Source organism: Lepisma saccharinum, chromosome 14 (genome assembly GCF_977018435.1).
Source record: "Lepisma saccharinum chromosome 14, izLepSacc3.1, whole genome shotgun sequence".
Taxonomy (NCBI): domain Eukaryota; kingdom Metazoa; phylum Arthropoda; class Insecta; order Zygentoma; family Lepismatidae; genus Lepisma; species Lepisma saccharinum.
In genome coordinates, this window is record NC_139242.1 from 37,358,821 (window position 1) to 37,383,802 (window position 24,982).

At 37.5% G+C, this 24,982-nt stretch overlaps 1 protein-coding gene across 1 annotated transcript in view; it reads left to right on the top strand.

The window, feature by feature from the left end:
* Positions 1–13,233: 13,233 nt before the first annotated feature.
* LOC145998798 (alkaline phosphatase-like) overlaps positions 13,234–24,982 on the top strand; it is a 63,898-nt gene continuing 52,149 nt past the window's right edge. Inside the window, exons 1-2 of the mRNA XM_083135402.1 lie at positions 13,234–13,436; positions 22,752–22,972. Of these exons, the coding sequence (XP_082991528.1) occupies positions 13,346–13,436; positions 22,752–22,972 (312 nt within the window). The 5' untranslated portion in view covers positions 13,234–13,345. The remainder of the gene's footprint in view (positions 13,437–22,751; positions 22,973–24,982) is intronic.

Here is a 24,982-nt window from a genome sequence, read left to right on the forward strand (position 1 = left end):
AGGAGGGAGGGACAATAATCTTTAAGTATCCCCCACAATAGAGAATACATCGCACATACACACACACACACACATATGGACACGGAAATTCGTAGAACATGTTGTAAAGTGTGTCAAAACTCACAAAGTGTGTTGTATGCAACTATATTGAAAATCGTGTAACGTTATGAAGGGGAAGGGAGCGATAAAATAGAGTAATGGAGAAAGAAAAGGACAGAAATAGAAGCAAGAGGAGGAGAGAGAGAGACAAAATAAATGAGAGAAAATCAAATAAATAGAAATGTGTGAGAGAGAAAGATAAATAAAAGACACAACAGAGGCAAAGATTTGGTTGATTGATTGAGTTGGTGTTTTAAGCCCACTTTATGCACAGTAAGGTTAATCGGGACTGGACCTGCAGTTTAAAGTAGGATCCGAACCACTATGTGCTTCCACCGGGTATCGAACGCGGGACCTCTTGATTATAAGGCAACGACACTACCACTGCGCCATCGGGGAGGCCTGAAGAAATAAAAGAAACGAGAGAAATAAATAGAGAGAAGCAAAACAAGCTAGAGAGAGAGAGAGAGAGAGAGGAAGTAAGGAGAAATAGATTCTAAGGCATACGAAGGGAGGTGAAAAGAAAAATGAAACAAGAAAGGGAAGTGGAACAAAAATAAAGTCGATGTTATTACTATAGCCCGGGATCTGAGCATTAGAAATTGCCAAAAAAGGCAGGCAAAAAGGCACTATAACGTGGAAAATGGGCTCGATAATAGGCACTGAAATTAAGAAAGAAATCTAATAGGCTTCTACCTTCAATATTCTGAATAATAAACAGCATCAAATTAAATTTTTTGGCATTCAAAATTTCATACTTTCATGACATTGAAGGTTGGAATTTCATGATACATGCAGAGATTTCATAATAATTGTATATATATTTATTTTTATTTTCAAATCAGAAAAAAATTAAAAATGTCTGTTCTATCTAACCTCAAATAATTATAATTGCTCTGTGTTCGTGATGACGGGACATTAACAAAGAAACAGTCAAGCAGGCGGGATTCGAATGTGGAATCTTCGGTATCCAGATTGTGAGTCGACCGTTCAACGAGCTCGGTCACAGAGGAGAGGGAAAACAGTGACGGACAGGTTTCCTCTTGAGGTGAGGGAGAATGAACTTTTTCTGGTTGCCAGCAATGCACATTGAAGGTGACGTCACCTCATGTTATTCTCATGTTTACTGAATATTTATTGTGAAGTTCTAGTCTTCAAATTAGGGCAAGAATCTTCATGTGCTCCTTGAATCCGGATATGGGCAAACCTAAACAAAAAAAGGCTCAAAAAAACACTTTTCCCAGATAGCACAGAAATCTTGCTTCAAGCTTCAAACAAGTTTTCGTGTAAAGTGAACAAGCTTGCTGCAAACATATAATAGCAAGGTGTAAGTTTGCATCAAGTTTGATTCAAGTTTGAATCAAGCCAACTAGTTACCACGTGTCAAAATTGCAGCAAGTTTGACATGACAAGCTTGCCATATCCAATTGGCTTTGACAAGCTACAAGCAAGTTACCTCAAGCTTGCCACAAGCTTCCGTGCTACCTTGGTTCGCAGTTGAAATATTATTTTGTCACTCTTTTGAGACATTTTGGGCACTTACAGGCACTAATAGGCAAGCATACGCACATTAGAATTTACGTATAATGATTGCATTACCCTGAAATCTACTTCTACATTGAAAGCATACGAATCTGATCACATGAGCAAAATAGGCATTTAGGGCAATATACTGGCTCAACTTATTACTATCCCATTCTTACTACTGGACACTTTAAACCATGATAACGCTAGTTATTCTTATCCGTTCCTGCTGCCCTTGAGCGTGATTATGTTATGTCACGTGATTTTAGAGCTAGTTTAACTGCAATTATCCGAACGGTATTTTGCTGATAGCGACGGAGTGAATGAAAGGAAACCACAAAGCAATCTTTCGTTGGCGGGAATCAAATATTGAAAGTCTCTCTTAGCAAAATATTAACATTCAGTTCAGTAACCTCTAAACTATAACCACAGATTAATAAGATCGCTTACTTCCTATCTCTCCTTTGTAATCTGTGCGTAGCCTATACCAAACCGAGACCTAACCTAAATTTCTAATGAGAAAATTAGGATTTAGCATCGATGGTGGTGCCGACTGGTAGCGGGTTAGTTCATGCAAGAACAAATGAATTCTGAAATTTACCTTGTTCGGCTTTTTGCAGCCAGTTCAGGGGGCCTGCTATAACAGCATCTATTAATCCTGATCTAATTTGTTACTGTTGTCAGGGCTCCCAGATGGCGTGGGCGATATATCGTCCAGACGATATATCGCAATATTGAAAAAATATCGACCAGGTGATATATAGAACGATATATCGTCACGATATTTTCGCGATATATATCGTGGAGACGATATATCGCCGATATCACGATACGGAAAAAATATCGTATCGTATCGTCTGTGACGATATTTTCTTGATTCATCGCGATATCAAATTTCCCATATCATCCATCGCTAGTTAATTCTGACGCCTTGTAATAAAGGACAGTGGCGCAGGAACGTTTTTGATTTGAAAGGGTACAAAATTCAATAATTTGTTTCAGGAAAATATTTGGACCTAAAAGGGATGAGACAGGTGAGTGGAGAAGGTTACATAATTTAGAACTCCATAATTTGTATTCATGTCCAGATATTATTAGAATGATTAAATGAAGAAGACTTAGATGGGCAGGCCATGTGGCACGAATGGGAAAGGAAAGAAGGGTTTACATGATTCTTGTTGGGAAACCTGATGGTAAGAGACCTGTAGGAAGGCCAAAACGAAGATGGAGGGACAACGTTGAGATGGACCTAAAGGAAATCGGTAGGGATGGGAAATAGTATATAGATCTTGCTCAGGATAGGAACAGATGGAAGGCCTGTGTTGCTGCAGCCATGAACCTTCGGGTTTAAGAAGGCTAGAGAGTTAGGTAGTTAGTTAGTTTGTTTTTTAGTTCAGTTTATGCACTGAAAGGTAAATCGAGATTGTACCTACAGTTTAAAGTGTGATCCGAACCACTATGTGCATCCACTGGGTAACGAACCAGTGATTGATTGATTGATTACAAACATTCACGTACGAAATCTCACATATATTATAATATTTAATAATTATTAAAGGAAAGTGAGAGTGAGAGAGAGCGAGAGAAAGTTGAGAATCAGTAGGCCTCAATATTTTATTAAATTACCGAAATCTGTATGCTTATATTAGCAAAATATTATGCACATTTTGAGAAATGCTATTTTTCAAACTACTGGTATAACCCGGGAACAAGTTGTCGTACGTTCTCGGTTCATTTGTCTTTTCTATTTCTTTAGTTTCTAAACGAGCTTGTTCCCTACCTTCACTCATTTCGGAAATTTAATATTTTTTTGAAACCTCTTCACAAGAAAACACTATATTGGAAATATGCAGGAATTTCTTCTTTGCGTGAATGCTATTTTATGTGGTTTTGGAGATAATGTGGATGAAGAAATCTGTGCTACATGACTAAAATATTCGTCTACCAACTGAAACTATTTGCACTTGTTAGACAAATTGTGAGTTGGTACGCCCAAAGGCAAAGGTAATATAATTGGCGGATTATCAACCACAATTTTCATCAGGTCTGTTTTCCACAACATGATGGTCATGGATTGAAATGAAAACGTTAATAAATAGAGGACAACAATCTGCCTCGCAATAAGCGCAGGAAGAGCAACAGCATAGGCCAAACGCGGTGTATTCACAGTACTTACAATAAAACAATGTTTACGCAACGTACTGCTAGACCAGGGTACTTATCGTTACATACCATGCTTATTTTTATTATTGAACCTTATTGCGTAGTGCAATTAAAAATATTTGGATGAATTGTTCAACTATTATCAACACAACATTGTACGTTTGTAGGGATCTAACAGTACTACATTATAAATATACAGGGGTGGGCATAAGTAGGTATACAGTTGTATAATAGGTATATTAGGTGGATTGAAATGAATATTTTGACCACATGTTTGTCACGTAATCTGTAGATTGTCAGCTTCGATGGAGGAGGTGTTTTAAATTATTCACGCCATTTTGAAACATTGCTGGGAGACAGAAAATTTCCAAGAGGCACGTGTTCATTTTCTCGTTCACAAGAGAGGCATGCCAAAAATTGATGCAAATAAAGAACAATTAGTAAACAAAGACAAACTGAGTAATGCTGGGAAACTTAATAAAGAGAAATTTTCATGTAGCCACAAACATATAGTCAAAATACTCATCTCAATCCACCTAATATACCTATTACACAACTCTATACCTAATTATGACCACCCCTGTATATCTTAAATTTTACACTGGGAGCCGCAGGGGTAAGTATGAATTTTTGTGTTAAATTTAAATTTTCATCTTCTTCTTCTGTACCGATTTTTTAACCAATTTTAATGCCCAATAGTTCTGTGACAATAACTTTTCGGCATAGAATTACTGCAATAATACTTACTTACTTACTTACTCCTTGGCGCTACAGCCCTTGCAGGGCCTTGGCCTCCTTCACGACGAGCCTCCAGTCGTCTCGATCCATCGCCTTCCTCCTCCATCTCCGGACTCCCAGTCTTCTCATGTCTCCCTCTACATCATCGAGCCATGTTTTTCTAGGTCTTCCTTTTCTTCTTCTTCCACCTGGTCCTCCTGTTAACACCTTCTTTGGCACTCTACAATCTTCCATTCGCCATACATGTCCCAGCCATCTAATTCGTCCACATTAGATCTCTGTTACAATATCTGAATTATTATATAGTTCTTGTATTTCCACGTTTGTTCTCATCCTCCAAAACTCCTCCTCTCTCACCGGCCCAAAAATTCTTCTCAAAATCTTCCGCTCCCATCTTCTTAGTAACTCTACGTCCTTTTCCACTAACGTCCAAGTTTCTGACCCATATGTCACTACTGGGCGTACAATTGTTTTGTATATATTAATCTTGTTTTTCCTGCTTATGTCTTTGGAGGAGAAGACTTTCTTGACTCCCAGTGAACATCTATTGCCTGCAACTATTCTTGCCTTAATTTCCTCAGATACATTGTTTGTTTTGTTTATTATCGATCCTAGGTACTTAAAGTTATCACATTTTTCAAATTCTTTGTCTCCTACCTTTTTCGTTCTTTCATTAGCTGTGGACTCTTTTCTTGATGCAAGCATGTATTTAGTCTTTTGTACATTGATTTGTAATTCTATATTCTCTGCATTCTCTTCTAGTTTTTTAAATTCGTTATTTAGTTCTGTTTTGTTTCGTGATATAAGATCAATATCATCTGCATAAGCTAGGCACTGACTCATCCTGTTAAAGATTGTACCTCATGGATTTATACTTAAATGTCTAATTGCCTTTTCCAATGCTATATTGAATAACAGGGTTGACATGACATCTCCTTGTCTTACTCCTCTCTATATTTGGAATTCTCTTGAAAGTTCTCCTTCAATCTTTACTTTACTTGTTGTATTGCTTAGTGTCATTCCTGTTAATTTAACTAATTTCATTGGTATTTTCATTTCTTTCATGATTTTTAGGAGTCTGTTTCTCTTGACGCTGTCATATGCCTGTCTGAAGTCTTTGAAAAGATGATGCAGGTCTATATTGTATTCATAGCATTTTTCCATTATCATTCTAATTGAATAAATTTGATCTGTAGTTGACCTATTTCTCCTAAAACCACATTGATATTCTCCAATCATCTTTTCAGCTAGTGGTGTGAGTCTCCTGACTAGTATCTTAGCAAATGCTTTATATGCCATATTGAGGAGTGTGATACCTCTGAAATTTTCACATACTGTTTTGTCTTTACTTTTATGTATTGGACATATAATTGCTCTTCCCCATTGTTGTGGCATTCTTTCTTCTTCCCATATTTGTTTGTATAATTCTTCTAATTTATCCACTATAATGTTCCCTCCTACCTTCAATAATTCTGCATTTATATTATCGTCACCTGGGGCTTTATTGTTTGCTAGTTCTCTGGTTGCTTCTTTAACCTCTTGCCTTGAAGAGGGCTTAATCAAATCTTTATTAGTCTCTTCCATTTCCAAGTCAGATTCATCTTCCTCTTCCATCCTCAAGGTTCTTTTTTCCACTCTATCTCCCATATCCTCATACTCCTTCTCTTGTTCATTCTTATCTCCATTCAAAAGTTCACTAAAATACTCTGCCCATCTGTTCAAAATACCTTCCTTATCTCCTATCAGATTGCCCTCCTTGTCTTTGCAAAATGCAACTCTAGGTTGAAATCCTTTCTTCTCTTCTTTCAGTTTCAAGAAGTAATCTCTCTTTTCCTTAACTTTCCATGTCGTTTCTATCTCTACTAATTTTTGCTTGTCGTACTCTCTTTTCTTTCTTCTGCACAATTTATCGGCCACTCTTCTCTACTCTTTGAACACTTCTCTATTTCTTTTTGTATTTCTGTTTATAGTCTTTAACCTTGCGTCGTTTCTTTCTTTTATAGCTTTATCGCATTCCTCATCCCACCATTCGTTTCTTCTCGTTGGTTTCTTCTTACCCAGTACCTTTTCTGCAGCTTGTTGAATGCTGTCTCTTATTGCTTTCCATTTTCCCTCTATATCAGAATCTTGCCATTCCTTTTCCTTCTCTTCCAATCTCTTCTTTAATGTCTCTTTATATCTGTATCTTTTATCTTTTATTACCCTCGTTGTATCATATTTTTCTTGTTTCTTTCCCTTACTATTTGTATAACAGGCAATTTTTTGTCTATATTTGATTCTGACTAGAAAGTGGTCAGATCCACAATCTGCCCCTCTGCAGCTACTGATATCTGTTATATCTGATAAGTGTCTGTCATCTATTATCACATGATCTATCTGGTTTTTTGTCTCCCCATCTGGTGAAATCCAGGTTTCCTTCTTTACATTTTTTCTTTGTAGCTGAGTACTTTTAACCACCATTCTTTTACTTACGGCAAAGTCTATTATACGTAGTCCATTATCGTTACTTTCACTATGTAAACTTTCTTTGCCAATTGTTTTTCTAAAAATGTCTTCTTTTCCTATTTTGGCATTTACATCTCCAATTATTAATTTTACATCATGTTGTGGTGCTGTATCGTATACGTACTCCAATTTATCATAAAACTCATCTTTGGTCTCGTCATCAGTCTCTTCAGTTGGTGCATAAACACAGATTGCTGTGATGTTAAACAGTCTCCCTTTGACCCTCATGGTGCATATTCTCTCATTTATTGGTGTGAAGTCTATTATAGCATTCTTCGTTTTCTTATCTACGATAAACCCTGTTCCATATTTCTTTCCGTTTCCACCACTGTTGAACACTATGTGGTTTTCTGACTTGAAAGTGGACCGTCCTTTCCACCTTGTCTCTTGCACTGCCATTATATTGATCCCATATTTCTCAGCAATTTCTTTAACTACTCTCAATGTCCCTGGTTTCTTTAAGGTGCGTACATTCCATGTTGCGATACTAATTGTCCTTTCTTTATTGACCGTTCTCATATTCCTGGTCTGTCCTGGTCGTCTTCTTATAAATCCATCCTTCCGAGGCTCGTCTTCTCAACGGGTTGTTCTTTTACAAGGTAAGGGTGTCGGCCTTACGCTCAACCCCCAACCTGGAGGGCCAGGTAATTTGTTTTCAGGGTTTTCTTCCCCTTGCCTTTGTAGATCCCTCTACTAACTACAAGGCAGTAGTCCTGGTTTTGGTCCGCCCTGGGTATTTTAATTGCCCAGTACCCACTATATCTAGTGAGCTTTCCTCTATCCGCCACCTGAGGAGGCGCCCGATAGGAGACCAGGAACTCCGCCGGGACTGCAATAATACACCTTCTTTATTATTACTATGAACTATGGCATTGGTGGGTAGAAATTATTTCACATTTCAATGTTAACAATGTGACATATTCCAATTTTCTTAAAATATTGGAGTTTCTTATTTGTTTATTTCGAACTAATGCCTTTCTGAACGAATGTTTTCGTTCATGATTATTTTGTGGGCAAGTGACAAAACGCTCATTCAGTACAAGCTTTGAAAGCTTTGTTGATTAGTAATCACATGTGTGTAAACTTTTACAGAATGTGATTTGAAAATAAGGATAAGCTCCATTCATCGGCAAAGTATCAATGAATGATTTCCAATTCTAAAGAATATTATGTAAGTTATTTACACAGTATTTAATTAGTTTTCCGAACATAAATATTTGTGACGAAACAGTTTTTGTATTAAAATGTGGACAATATTTTGGCGTCCCGTTTTCTCTCCAGGAAAATATGAAAAATGTCCCGTTTTATATTTGTTGTTTTAAAATCTGATAACCTTAGGGCATTACAATTTCCCTTCTCGGAAGAACGCCATATCTCGAGGAAAATAAACAACCGCGATTATCTACGGTAAATAATTTTCCTTCGACGAATGTTTCTGTGCAGGAGTGTAGCATTTGAAAACTGCAGGCTTTGAAAACCTCCCGTTATGAGAGGCTTTACACGAGGAAAAACTCCCGGTAGTTAAAGGTTAACGTTTTTATGGCAGACATAACCTTGACTGTTTTTGATTCCTACTGCATATTGCCGCCCCCACCGGAACAAGAAAACACTTGCTTACTTATCCTTTAACACCCTCATTTGTAACTCTTTCTATATTTCTTTTCCTGCATCTTCTTTTCTTTTCCTCAGGTGTAGTGTGAGTGTGTTCGTCCTTACTTCCTCCTTATCTATGTTTTCCTTCCGCTTTCTGTCTCGGATTTTTCTTATTCCATCTCTCTTCTTTCTTGCTCCGTTTCCCTCTCCCTACCTCCTTCATTTCTTTCTTTCTCTGTCTACTACTTGATTTCTCGTCTCTTTTCTTCTTTCTCTTTCTCTACGTCTGTGTCTGGTGTCTTTAATTCTCTTTATTCTCTATTTCTTCTTTCATATCATATTTTCTCTGTCTCTCTACCATAAAACCTTTTCTCTTAGATGACACCTAAAACGTCAACCTATCCCACTAAAAGACATAAAACATCTTGACTCTCCCCCAGGCCCGTAGCCAGGGTTTTATTTCGGGAGGGGCTCATCTCTTATCAGCACAAGCGTCGCCAGAAATATTTGTAGAGGCCACTGATAAAACATGAAAAGTAGAACTAATAATGACAATAATAATTATTATCCCGGTTATAATTTTAATTTTACAATAATAACTCTTATATACAGGGTGACTGGTAATTAGATGTATTCCCTGAAAGGGGTTAAAGTAGAGACAATTTGCAATAAATTTGACCATATGATACCCCGTCCGAAAATTAGTAGTTTTCGAGATAATCGAGTTTCTATTGTTTTTTCTAAAAATGACAATTTTCCACATAAAAAGATGAATTGAGAAAAAACTGATAATTGTAGGGAACTTATTTAAACGTTTTCTGATAGCTAACAAACAAGTGGTTCGTTTAAAAAAAAAGTTTTTTCCAAATAACAATCACATGTAAGTACCGGGTGGGTCTAAACTTACAAGTGATGATAAAAAAATGCACTCTTAGTTTACTTGGCAACGTATTAATAACAAAAATGGTATGACACGAACCGTACAAATTACTTAAATTACTTCCTTGAGTCATCAGCTATCCAACAAGGTACAAATGTTGCTAACATTTACATTTATGTACAAGAAATAATACTTCATTCATCTTCATGTGTATGGAATCAATGAACAATACAATTAAAGAACATTACACGTCTTGCTCAAAGTGGGCACCTCCGTTACGAATGCAGGCACGTAAGTTTTTACGGGTCATTTGTTCTCTTAACTCGTGATGTGATGGTGGCCTTGACGTGTTAACCAGCTGTTAAGATCCTCTCCCTGAACTCTTCTTGCGAGTTTACCGGTGCCTTGTCATGTGGCTCCAAATGTAAAAGTCGCAAGGCGTCAAATCGGGGGATCGAGCCGGCCAGGGAATCGGTCCGCCTCGGCCAATCCATTTCTTTGGGTACTTTTCATCCAGCCACTGTCGCGCGCCCAGGCAGAAGTATGGATGGGCGTAATCAACAATCATTTCATCGAGCCATTTTTCCTGCCCCAAATCTTAAATGGCATCACTTATGAACATTTTTTGCGGAACGGGATGGCAATGTTGTTGGAGGATGTGCCTCTAGCTACAAGACGTGACATGATTTATCAGCATGATGACTGCCCAGCTCGATCCCCCGATCGATTTGACGCCTTGCGACTTTTACATTTGGAGCCACATGACAAGGCACCGGTAAACTCGCAAGAAGAGCTCAGGGAGAGGATCTTAACAGCTGGTCAACACGTCAAGGCCACCATCACATCACGAGTTAAGAGACCAAATGACCCGTAAAAACCTGCGTGCCTGCATTCGTAACGGAGGTGCCCACTTTGAGCAAGACGTGTAATGTTCTTTAATTGTATTGTTCATTGATTCCATACACGTGAAGATGAATGAAGTATTATTTCTTGTACACAAATATAAATGTTAGCAACATTTGTACCTTGTTGGATAGCTGATGACTCAAGGAAATAATTTAAGTAATTTGTACGGTTCGTGTCATACCATTTTTGTTATTAATACGTTGCCAAGTAAACTAAGAGTGCATTTTTTTATCATCACTTGTAAGTTTAGACCCACCCGGTACTTACATGTGATTGTTATTTGGAAAAAACTTTTTTTAAACGAACCACTTGTTTGTTAGCTATCAGAAAACGCTTAAATAAGTTCCCTACAATTATCAGTTTTTTCTCAATTCATCTTTTTATGTGGAAAATTGTCATTTTTAGAAAAAACAATAGAAACTCCATTATCTCGAAAACTACTAATTTTCGGACGGGGTATCATATGGTCAAATTTATTGCAAATTGTCTCTACTTTAACCCCTTTCAGGGAATACATCTAATTACCAGTCACCCTGTATAAGTCATTAATAATAAACCAGATTTAATCCAAATTTATTATTATTATTATTATTATTTTACAAATGGAGAGATTTTGTTACTCGATCCATCATATGAGTGAATATCCAACACAACTGTTTTCCATTACCTTTCTTACATTTTGTACAGTTAGTGTACTGAAATTCATAGTTATTGTAATTTGTTATTAACTTTTACACATTCCGTTAAAATAGCTTTAAATGTTAGGGTAAATTTTACTCATAACGTTTATATTGTGTGACCTCTCACGAAGAAAATTATACATTTTGAGAGCTGTGGATCCATTTATTCTTTGGATAAAATGGTAGAATAAAAAATATAATCTGGTTCCTCTATTATACACTAAACTTTTTTCGATCTAATGTTCATCCCGCTAAGGGAGTAAAATTAATTACCACTATATACTATTTAAATTAGATATTTATAGGATTTCGGGGGGGGGGGGTTCAGCAACATTAGCCCTTCCCCTGGCTATGTGTCTGCTCTCCCCCGTCCACTTTTAAAAATTACAAGCATCTCTGTCGCCAATCTCGGTGATGGAGTGGGGCCACGAAATTCCAGTTGCTATTTATTTATTTAATTGAAACACAACAGGCCCATGCCCAATTACAGTGTTCAATATTGGATGCCACCATTACATTGCCAAGATCATAATAAAGATAGTTCACAAGAAATATGAATCACGTAATATACAATTTGCATTAAATAACAATTTTGCAAATAATTTAATTATTAGATTATAGAGACAACTAACACAGAGGTAATACAAAAATAACGAAACTAAATTGTGGGATATAATCTTACAAGCTAATTGAAAACTGAAATTCTATGAACAGAACAAAATATATAAAAATTCAAAGATTAGATTTAAAGTTACAATTACATTTAAATAAGTCTATGCTTGGGTTATTCTTGGAAAATGAGTTAAATAACTCGCACATTCTCCTCATGGGTTCAGCTTCGGTCATTTTGGTTCTTCCGAGGGGGATTTGAAAGAGGTCAGTTCTGGGCCTTAACATACAGTTTGGTACGTAAAAAATTAAATTCGACAGCAGATGAGAAGAATCTATTTTATCATTAATAAGTTTGGAGAGGAAAGTTAATTGACTTATTTGCCTTCTTTCTTCAAGTTACGAGATATTAAAGATTTCGCGTTTGGAGTAAGTTTTGGATACGTACCATCATGTTTAAATAGTAGATATCTGAGAAATTTATTTTGAAGTATCTCTAATATTTCAATATCTTTCTTGAATTGCGGGTTCGAAACGAGAGAGGCATATTCGAGTTTAGATCTGACAAGCGTATAGTACAACAATAAAAATCTTTCATTTCTTCTAAATTGATTACCCATTCTCATTATAAATCCCAAATTTCTGTGAGCTGCACTTAGAATGCTGGCAAAGTGTGGTTGAAATGATAACTTTTGGTCAAAATTCTGAGTAAAGCATGGCAGTTTCTTTGTATTTGTTTTAATCTAATTAATCTATCATCCATCTCTTCGTCATGATTAGCCTACGAGGTAGGAAATCGATGTAAAATAATAAAACTAAATTTCTGTCAAAAGTGAGCTAAGAATAAAGCCATTTGAATACTAGATAAAGAAAACAAAAATCACAACAATGAAGTCAATCAAGAAAATTAAATAAAAGAGATATTATAGAGACATTATAGAAGCCAAATAAAATAAAACGAGAGAGTCAAATTGCAATAAAAGAAAGGCAATGGAAGTAAAATGACTTGAGAGAGAACAAAAAACCAGAAGTGTAGAGGTCAGAGATAAGAGAGAACTCCAATTTTAAAGATTAGAAAGTCAGAGTTGAAAAACAAATTGAAATAGTTAAGAGGAATCAAAATAAAACAAAAATGATAGAAGCAAAACTAACATAAGAAGATTAAAGTAAAAAGAGATGAGGAAATATACTACGTGAACGAACGAAGAAAACAAGAAGACTACACGCAAGTTAAGGAAAAAGCACATCGAAGTAAAAAGAAAAAAAATTAATCTGAACGGAACTACAAACACTAACAACGGCATAGATTTATTTATTTCCCTTGACGGGAAAAAAACAGAAGAAAATATGTGCAAGGGCAAAATTCGTTTTCTTCAGTCATTCCTTAACTATTATGATAGGAACATAAGGTCATGCGGAATAGCAGGAAAACTTTTCAGGAGCAAGAAAGTCACGTTCTCTTCCCTAGAATGACGTTGCCTCGAATAAGTGCAGCACAATGCGAAACATATGACCGAAAGTAGACGTCACCAATCATTCGCACAGTGACCACGATCAGACGACGTTGCGCGCGCTCTGTGGCTAATAGTACAATAAGCAACACAGTTCAGTGTCAGTGAATGTCGCTCAGTCCTTCGGCGGAACAACCATGACAGGGTCATCGAAGTTTTGTTTTCTTTTGCTAATGCTGGGCCTAAGTGTTGTGTTCTGCAGGGAAACCTCACCACGCACTCGAGAAGGTAAATACTTTTAATTTCAACACAATATTTCAAGATTTGATTTTTTATTACAGTCGACTTGGAACCCAGAGTTCAGTGTTCGATTCACGGTCGAGATACACAGTTTAATGGATCGAATCTTCAAAATGTGGTCCATGTACAGACCAGCTTCTGTATTTGTGTTACAAATTTCGTTAAAATGTGGAGAAAGATCTCATACCGAGCACACCAGATGTCGTACCGGTAACGCTGTCGCATTGTAATCAAGGGGTCCGGGGTTGCGAGACTCGTTCCACAATTGTTCAAGTACAACTTGTAGTCCAGATTTGTTATCTGATAATAAATTGGACTTAAACAAAGAGGTCATGTTCTATAGCCGTGTCTTGTTTGTTTGAGTTTTGTATAAAGTCTGCTTTATGCACATGCGGGAGCGAGACCCTATGTGCCTCCAATGGGTATCAAACCCGGCGCCCCTTGATTACAAGGCTACGACGTTACAACTACCCCACCGGGGAGGCACTATAGCTGTCTCTGTGACCGAGTGCGTCGAGTGGTACTCTCTCGTCATCGAAGGCCTGGATTGGAATCCTAGTCTGGACATGGATATTCCTTTGTGAGTGTGTCTTCATCATTCATCTCCATCGTCGCGATTAGCCTAATGAGGCAGAAAAACAACGTTATGTGAGTAAAACAAAATAAGTAATGCGGAGCTGAAAAGCCAGAGTTCTTAGATTCGAATGCTGTTGACACATAGTCTTATCTTAGTATTTTTATATATTTGTTGTCGTCGGCAACCTAGAGGGAATAAAACCAACCATTAACGAAAACTATTTTTAACAACGGGATAGCTTGAGAGGGCGTTTGGATATTTGTATTGTAAGGTAGTCGCACTAAAATTTATTTTTTCACTATAGTGTTCCATAAGAACTCAATGCGATTGGAAACGTAACATTTGCAAGTGAGATTGTATTTTCCTGTGAAAAAAGCGACAGAAACCAGATTACAATGATAATCGTACTCCGATAACAATTGAACATTGTGATGTGTGTATAGTCTACTATAGTAGTCTAGACGGTGTATCGCTCTACCCCTTGCTTCAGTCTATAATGTAAAGAGATTATAATTATGTATAAAAAGAAAGGAAGGAAGGATAATCATTGAAAATCAGGAAGAGGAAATTTAGTAATATAAAAGATGTCATTATTCCCAGACAGCAATGAGCCCAGCCAGGAAATATTAATGGAATGCTTATGTCAGTTATTGCCGAGTTGGATTTACTGAGGAGAATAAGCAGGAAGTGTGCGAGTAGGAAGAATGACACCTGAATAACTGGGGATTTTTATGTGGAAAGAGGGGAGAATAAATGGTAGGGGAAAAAGAGTAAAGGGGGTCAATCGTTGGTGATTATCTCCGCAGTTCCGAGGAGATTCAGGTCTATCACTGAGACGAGTAAGAATCCTTACTTTCATATCCAAATATGTGCCGGGTCCAACCATGACGATGTAAATAGCATTTGAATGTGCGAGTCCTTTCAAGTTGTGTTTTCACCTATCGCAGCTGAGGCTATGGAGGTTTACCATTATTTATTATTAGTGTGTAAATAGGATCGAGCTTACACAGGGACGATAGGATAATAGTGGCTCCAAACCCTTCTCGGTTTATGGCAACTATTTATCCACCCCCCAGAGCGCAATTCATGCGCCCATACTCTCAGATGGTAAATTGTGGATAAACCCTTATAGCTTCGAAACCTTAACTGGTGGAACATGAATTCGTATCACAGAAAAAAATTACCGGGGACACACAACTCTATTGCTGATTTGTTGAGTGCTTTCATTTTTTCATGGATTTTTGCGAAATCTCTAGCAAGGAACAGCGGGAAAAAAACATGCACACCCTTTCTCTCTATGTTTGTCCGTGTATTCCCGTCTCTCTCTATTCCCCTCTCTCTCTTTCTTTCCACACTAACATAAGATCACTTTTTGTAAGGCAACTCTTTAAAAGTAACTTAGCTACGTTACGGTAACTTTGCTTTAAAGATTTACTGGGTTACACTTAATCTTTTTGAAACATAATTGAGATCCACTTTAAAAAAAAGTAATCAAGTTATTTTCGCAGTTCGTTCATTCTAGAAAATCTGCAAAAACAACGTGTAGTTTCATGCATGAGTGTTGCATCATGACTCGTGACTAGTGCCATAACTTGCCAATAAAATCTCTTAAAGGAGGGCAAGTCATGAACTTTATGACCACGATAATTCTTATAACTTCAAACATATTCCTACTACTGAAAGATACCTCAAAATGCAGCAATGCAATCGTATTCGAGCAAAATAACAAATTCTGACCAAAATGGCGGTATTTTTTCTTCACTACGTCAAGCGAGCTCCACTCGTGATACAGTATTTTATTGAAAACGGGTCAATAATACATCCTTTGAGTGAGAGGAACGAAACTTACAAAAAATTTAGGGCATTTCTTGCCTTATTGAGTTATAGTGTTTCAGAGACATTAAGCTGAAATTCGAACAGGTACTATTCTAAGTCCACAGCAAATATGAAGTTAATGTAAACAAAACCACATGACCTTGGAGGGATCCTATTGGTTGATGGCAACTATGGACGAAGTGGGTTGAGAATTAACCAATAAGCATGCTCTGTTTAACTTGACTTCGTTCTTCCTCTGGACGAATAAAACATTAAAATACTGAGCAAGGCAAAATTTTAGAGTATAAAAAATATATACGCTAAAAACAACGTTTCCACCCTCTAGTAGGGTCTCCTTCAGACGAAACTTCACAATAAATTGATGAAAGATATAAAAAGATACAGGTTTTAGTATCTTTCACCACTTTATTGTGAAGTTTCGTCTGAAGAAGACCCTGCTAGAGGGTGGAAACGTTACGTTTTTAGTGTATATATTTCTTATACTATAAAATTTTGCCTTGTTCAGTATTTTAATGTTTTATTAACATGGAGACAAGGCTTAACTGTGTTACCTCTGGACGGAAAGTAGGGACGCCAGGTGATTCATCTGGTACTGCATTTGAAGGAAATCGGTCTAAGCATTTCAAGATGACCAGCGTGGTCTCCAAATTCTACTACTTTAAATCTCTGTCTAGGCTCTGGAATACATTTTCGGAGGCTAAGAAATAGTAATCTCAACTCTTTTAGTACATCACTCAGCAGGAGAATAAGTCATAAATATTGTGGACACTATGACTACAGCAGATTTGGAGCATATATACATAATATCCAATGGTTGATTTCGTATTGCAATTGAGTGAGATCGGTGAAAGTGTTTCAAGACAGGCTTTAAACCCAGAAAGACTTAGAATATACACAGAGAGGTTGATGTGCGGTATTTTTATTTGCATCTCTATAGGTTGATTAGAAGTATATTATTACTTTTACACGTTTCTCAGGGAGGGGTAGGGGTTCGCATTATTTTAGACTTCATCATGTACTCTTCGAACAGGTTTAAACTGTAGGTCCAGTCTCATTAGCCTACCTGACCATTAAGTGAACTTAAAACAAAACTTACTCTATGTTAATTTGAGTTTTTGGTCAATTTTATGCACAGAAAGGTTAATCGGAACTTGACCTACAGTTTAACGTGGTATCCGAACCATGTGGCTCCGCCGAGTATCGAACCTGGGACCCCCTATACAAGGCCACGACGTTAATGCTTCGCCATCGGACAGGCACTATGTTAATTTGAAGAATTGTCGACTGAGGGGGGACAGGGGGGCGCGCACCCTCCACAGACACACATACAATTTATGCACACGTTTCTCATGTAAGAGCCGCGGTAGCTCACTATCGGGTTCCGTGGCGGAGTGGTTATCTCAGCACGCTACGACGCCAGGGGTCCGGGTTCGAATCCCGGTTCGGACATGGATGTTTGTGTTTGTCGGGGATACTACCGCATAGGGGTATTCCTTTTAAAATAATAAAAGTATGTATTAAAAAAGTCGTTAGGGCGTCTAACTGCTATGTGAGACACTCGGGTTCGATCCCCGGCGGAGGAGAACGGGGATTCTTTCCACCTCTTCAAGCGGCTCCGGCGCCAACCCAGCGTCGTATGAAGTGGGCAACCTGGAGGAAATTCTATGAGATAAAGGCGGCCAGGGGCGTGGTGCTGATCACATCACCCCACCTTCGGCAGTGATGAAGAAAGTGTTGGGCTCTAACTCCACACCCCCTATACGGCTTCATGGTGTGGTGCAAAGCACAGGGGAGCACCTTACTTTTTACTTTCTCTGATGTAAGGGCCAATGACGTCGTCACTGAAGAAATTTTGTGGTTTGTTTTCCAGCTGAAAGTTCAGTTACCCCGCTATCTTATGTGATAAGAAAGAGCGTAAAAAGATTATACACATTTCGTAAGTAGGACAGACCTACAGTGTTTGGGGCATTGTTTGTGCAAACGCTCATGGTTTAATTGTGAAATTTTAAAACAAGAACCTTCCTATGTTATTTTCGAAATGCATTTGTATATAACATACAAACGGGTGTTGCAAATTAAAGTCGTCCGGCCACGTGAATTATCGATTTAGAAACGACTAGCTACAGGGTCGTATCAAGGTTTGTGGAGGCCCCTGGCCCCCCCCCCTATTTTTTAAAAATATTTTTTACTAGGAGCTTTATTAGCTCAATATGTTAACCACCATTTTCAGCAGTTGAAATGGTAGATCTGATTTTAGAATCAGTAGTCATTCACAATCGAACATATCGCAGATATTTGCAGGGACAATAGCGCAGTAAATTAAAGTTACAGGACGAAAATTGTAGCGCTATAGCAGCAGTAAAATTCTTCGTCTAAATGTCTACAGTAGCCAAAATTATGAAGAATGAACACGGTAACTACAATAACTACAATAAATACTAAGGGGGTTCAGACGGAAACAGAGAACTGAGCAGTAGACTGTTACGTACATAATTTATTATAATTTATATTATTTACAAATTAAGAGTAAATATGTCACTACATATGCACGGTCCATCTACTGGACAATTACAGACAGGTTCATTGCGGAAATTGTAGTAACTACCCTTTCTTCAAGAAAATTCTCAAAGGCTTAACACAGATACACTTTTCTTGCCTTTTTCGCCGAAAATTCATCTACTATATCATCGAAGTTCAATTCACGAAGAAGTTCATGTTCAATGCTTAATAAACAAAAATTGGATAAGCGATCCTGTCCCATGGCAGCATGAAGCCTGTTTTTCACTCATTTCATTTATGAGAAAGCGCTAGTATCTCAACATTTTTTTCCTAGAAAAACTCACAGTTCTAATACGATGTTATTAATGAAAGAAAGAAAGTTATGCACTTCGTAGGATTATTTATTATCTTAATCGTATCTGAGAATTGATTGTTTGAGTAAGTGTGCCTTATTTCCACACCACAGCCAAATCAATCCATGGTATAAAGTATACTGAGCTTCAGATATCTACAAACAGATCGACTGAGAGCTGTGCTACAGTTGGATCCAGAAGAGTGTAGACGTAGGACAATATTGATTTTATTTTTATTTTTAAAATACAACTTACGTAATTTTTCACAAGCATAGCCAGCTGTTTTTTTTTTTTGGGGTGGAGGCCCTTCACAGCTTCCTTTTGGTGGGGGCCCCGGGGCAATTGCCCCAGTTGGCCATAGGTTAATCTGGGCCTGACTAGCTACATAAAAAGATAAATTTAATGGACAGAAGCATTTACTGATAATTTATCAGTGGCCGAGCCGTGATCGGTTTACAATTTAGCCACCACAGGTTCCGGATTCTAGTTTCGGGCTGGACATAGAATTGCGAGTGTTCTTTGTTTCGGGTTCGAATTCCGAACTGGGCATGGGCTAATCGCGACGATGAGGATGAGTGATGATATGATGAAATTGAAGGAGGAACTGGGGCGAGAGCATCTGTTGCTCCCCCTCCCCCTATATAATTAAAATGCAAATTTGCTTTACAAGTACTATAATATTGAAGAGACGTATGGTCTTGTTGCGTTAGAGGAAGATTGATTGATTGATTGATTTGGTTTATTTTACTTCCCGTTTTGTGCTTCTTGGCTAATTTGCGAAGATGGGGATGAGTGATGAAATGATGAAATTGATGGATGGACATTCACAAACAACCAAGCCCGAGCGGGATTCGAACCTGGGATCCTTGGGGAATAAAATCATATATAAAAATTATGATATAGCAAAATTGGCATCTGGAGTATATATAGAAAACATTTTTCTTTGAATATTGTGAGGGACGCTACACCCCTGTCCACTGTTTCCGACATCCGCGTTTGTTTTCAATCAGCGTCATACACAATACATAACATTCCCGAGAATACTTGAACAATGCATAGTAACCAGGCCTTCCGCAAGAGTCCACTGGCTTCCCGTGATTGGAACTGCATTGTACTTTTGTACAAATGCATTCTTTATACTTGATACATCCTGGTGTAAGAGTACCCATATCGACGTTTCGAAATAGCTTCTTTGTACAAGGAGGAGGAAAATTAAAGGAAAGGAATGTATTCTTGTTCTTATTTTCCTAGAACGTGTAGTACGTGCTTTTCACGCTAAAGAGTGCGATGAAGATAAATATGATGCTGTGTTCGAAGGAGAAATTCGAATGCTAGAACTCGTGCATGGGCGTTGAATCGGTGCATGGAACCCTGGAAATTGACTTCGTTCATTTCAAGTTCAAAAAAGCAGAAAGCTTGTTATTTTTATCGTCAATTAAAGAAATAAAATTCGGTTCAGTATTCAAACAGAATAATCAAAGCAAAAACTACGTTATTACGAAAAAAATTGGATGTAAAATACAGACCATGTTTTCATATTCTACCATTTAATCCAGAGCTGAAAGTTTTAAAAATTAGAGTTTTATATGAAACAGTACTCGAAGTAAGAGGGTGCGGGGAAGATATCCCCCAGCTAGCAAAACTTTTCCCAAGGCACCTCGCCCCGAGTTGTCTCCCATAGTAGCATCCCCCAGCTAACCCAAAGGCTCAACCAAACAACCCAAGTGGAAAATGTTAGCGGGGGGGGGGGATGATTGCAATCTCGCCTGAATGAGCACGTAGGTAAGCTCTGGAAAAGAGTTCCTCTACGTCAAAATGAGTTGCTCTTCTCCCGTGTACTTATAACTGCATGCAGGAAGTCATAAAACTATAAAAATGTGATTTTAACAAATTGTATCAAGGCCTGAAAAAGATAGGGTAATGTGGAATAGCATTCCACAATAACCACACTCGCCTATTCCACAATACCCGCTAATTATTTTTCTTTTTTTATCTTATATGAGATACGAACGGAAACTTCCAGGACACCTAATTGACAATGCTTATTTAGCTACGACATTGGTTAACAATGATACATAGAACACTTGCACAAATCTTACCTTGTGTTTACTTTGTGTGCACAAAACGACGGTAACGAAAAAGTCATTTCCCTCCAAGACAGCTTCATGTGCTCTGTCTGCAAACATTCACAGTAAACGGCGTGGGTTGCATCAGTGCTGTCATCTGTACACACCGTGGTTCTCAACTATCCCGATAGATGGTAGACGTATGTAGTTGTAAATATCATGGTATTCCACTTTGGCCGAACATTCCACATTCGCCTCCTCTACTATATTATTACTTCTACTATTCAAGCTTGAGCAATGGTCTAAACCCATACAAAAATTTCTGGCGACGCCAATGCCCATGCGTGGCAATCAGAGTGTGAAATTTTGTTTTGCAGAGGATTACCAATATCAGTTAAATAGAAAAGTATCGCACAACTGCAATAGAGGCCTTCCATGTAACAAAATGTTCAGTGGTCCAGAATTAAATCCTCAGATGAAAACTCAAAATCTCTCTCTCTCTCTCTCTCTCTCTCTCTCTCTCTCTCTCTCTCTCTCTCTCTCACACACACACACACACACCCTTTTTCCCTCCGTAGTAGCGGATTCTGGTGTAGAAATCCAGAAACCTTCAGCGAGGGGACACAATGTATTGACCATTCATCATACACTCAAAAACGCTCTTGACAAGTGTTGGACTTCAAACGGCAGTTGTGACAAGAACTGTTTTAATGTTTTGTTGTTTTTGGAAAATAACACCCAAATTAATCAAAAGTTTTTAAGAGACCTGTAATTTTTACATGGTGTTCATAGCACTGCACGTTTGTCAATGATGTTCACTATGTCTTTCAATGTACACTCAGTGATGTCAGAAACCCTTGAACTAAAAGACTTATAGCACACTAATGAGACCAAAGTTTATTCCGTATGCCATTTATAGGTCAATGATCCACATTATATAAATTTATTTGGCATGAAAAATGTCTATTTTCCTCGTGTAAGTAATTCTTGACCTAAGTACAGAAGTCAGATTATATTAACGTTCGCCCTTTGCTTTGACACTTTATTTTGTTTTTAATTTGACAGTTCAAAGTATGACAATTACAGCTTTGTCTTTTTCGAAGATATGACACATCAAAGAGGATACTATCCCTGGCGAACGCATAGGGGGGCTTACTGTGCTACTGCATCTCCAAAATTTTGAGAAAATCAACATTTTCAAATAAAAGCAGTGAAGAACTAGGTTAAAGCTAGAATGGAATATACAGATCCGCCTGTCATTATTGAGAGTAGGAAGTTCTATGCATAGGAAATATCTTATTGTGCATACCATCCCCCTATAAAACAGCTATGTACAGTGGTAATACCATGCAAATTGTCCATCACCATGTTCGTGTACTTTATTTGACCCAATAAGAGCTTCAAAAATTAAAAGAAAACTCAAAACAAGCTGTTGACAACTTATGAACCAGCATATATAAAAATCCATCGCTTGAAAACACACAGGATGTAAGATAAAAATTAATGAAAATAGTCATGGACAATTTGCAAGGTAATACTCATGGATCCCACTGTACTATCCACCTTTACAATTCCAACCCCTCCTGAAAAATTATCCAGCATATGCCAATGGACACTACAACCCAGTCATAAAGTTATATTGCTACCACGAACATGGAGAGTGAGGGGTGGGGCATATGCCCCTCCTGCTAAATCCACCAATGAGCTCTAATGTACATGTCATATTATATAGGTATAATGGCTTCATTCTTTTTTTATAAAATACATCATGATTAGTTGTCAAGTGAGTCTGTATGGACAACTCCATGATATACACAAGTGAATATCAATCCAGGTCCTCTGTAACATCCACATGTTGTTAAAGAGCTCAGAGCAACTTACATGAATAATTGCAAACACTATACTGGGAAAGTTTCAACATTCATTTATTATAATTCAGAAATTCTTATTGTTATTTACATTTTGATTTCAGATAAACAGTTCTGGTTCACAAAGGCAGATCAAGAGTTGACTGATGCTTTGCATACTGATAGGATATTTGGTGTAGCAAAGAATATAATATTTTTTGTTGGTGATGGAATGGGTCAAGATACAGTGACAGCAGCTCGCATCTACAAGGGGCAGAAAAATGGAATGACAGGTGAAGAGAATAGACTTGTCTTTGAGCGATTTCCACATATTGGGCTTCTAAAGGTATGTTGCGTTACTTTGTAATTTTAATAAACATTTCATATCACCTACCTCACATTCTATTCATTGTATTTATATGTTGTTTTTCTAGCTGTTAGATTAATCATAATCACGATGATAAGGATGAATAATGGGATTCAAACCCAAAATCTTGAGTTCAATCAGCCACATAGGTGGCAGGTATTAAGGCAGTTGAATTGAGTAATTTTTAACAAAAAGTTTAATGTTGTTGTTAAAGTTGATAATACCGTCAGCAGATGGCATTCAGCCACAGGCAGTTCCAAGATGTTGCATCTAGGTGCTCAGATGGGATGCAGAGCTTACTATGAGGGAAAGGGTGACGTGAATCAAACCAAAGAAACAAACAAATATTCAGACCTGCCCGTTGGCATAGTGGTAATATCTCACCTTGTAATCAAGAAGACCTTGGTTCGACATCCAGTGGTTTGGTTGATTGATTTAGTTTATTTTACTTCACTTTCCTCCCACTTCCCACTGTTGGTTAATTGCAAAGATAACGATGAGTAATGATGTAATGAAATTGATGAAGGGACCTCACAAAGAGGGTTAAGAGCCCGTATCAGTGTCACTCGAAAAAAGCACCGGACAGATGTAATTTAATCTTCCTAGTCTTACCAATATTGATTCAATTTCCCCCTTCGAACGCAAATCCATTGCATGGGAGACCTATTGAGACTTTGCTGGAGGGAGGGTTGCTCTGTCGAAAGAAGCAGACGACAAGGTTCCCTGTCCCCTACTCTCCCCCCGCTCACGCAGGTCAGAGTCTGACCATAACATACCTTTCTTTTCAGCCCCCCACGTTTATAACCCCGACAGGGTTTCTGTGACAAGACAAAACTTTTTCCGAGTGTCTGAAAGAAGAAAAATACACATTGACGAACATCGCAATACAACTTACATGTAATAGATCCAAGGACTATTTAGGAGAGGCGGGGTGGGGTGTCCAGGGAGTCCGAATCTTCCACGAGAGACTTACGAAGTACAAAAATTAAATAATGTAAATATGCTTGTTTTGTTTAGCATCTGTCGTATAATCGAGAGAGGTGTATTTCCTTCAAACTTATTGTAAGGGAAGGATTACATTGGGGTCATACAACTTTGGATGACTGTATCAAAGAAGATTTATGCACACCACTACCTAAGTAATATGCTTAAATATTAAATTAAGAGCTTTACTTTTCGTCAAATGGATCTAACATCCTTTTTCGTTATTCAATAAATATTCAATTCCTTATCTGTTTCACAATCACCCTGCCAGGACAGTTCTTTTTATACAAATTGAAGCGATCTTAACTTTTCATGAGCTAGATAATGAATACGTGCTGTTATATTCCTATTCTTATGCCGTCTTTTTCCCATTCATGTAATAACAATATTAATTAATATTTTAATATTATTAATTTAATATTACAGTTATTTTAATTTGTTTTTATTATTAGAAGAAGGTACCAACATCATAGGCGTGCGCAGACCCTCTGATGGGGGGGGGGAGCCTTGAAAATTCAGTCAGAATGAGAAAGAAAAATCTCATGTTATCTCACTGTTTTAGTTTTTTGCATTGATGTGATATATATATATACGTTTGTGTTCGCGCACGCGCGTGTGTATATTATATATACAGTATATATATACCTAGGTATTAACATATTATTTAAATACATTACGTAATCTATTCATCCGCCCCTTAACAAACCAACAGCAAAAATTATATAAATTGTCTCTGAAATGTGAGCGCTCGTTTTCCTCCAAACCAAACTGTTATAGCAGCAACTGTCTGAATTACTTATTTGTTCTTACTTCTCTCTGGTAATTTACAATGCATAGCAGCAACTGACTGAATTACTTATTTGTTCTTACTTCTCTCTGGTAATTTACAATGCATTGGAGAAAAGAAACTACGAGCAAGAAACTTTTTCGATCCAAATTTTTGAAATTTGAAAACAGTATTGATTTAATAGGGCGCAAAAAATTTCATGGGACGCCATGGCATTC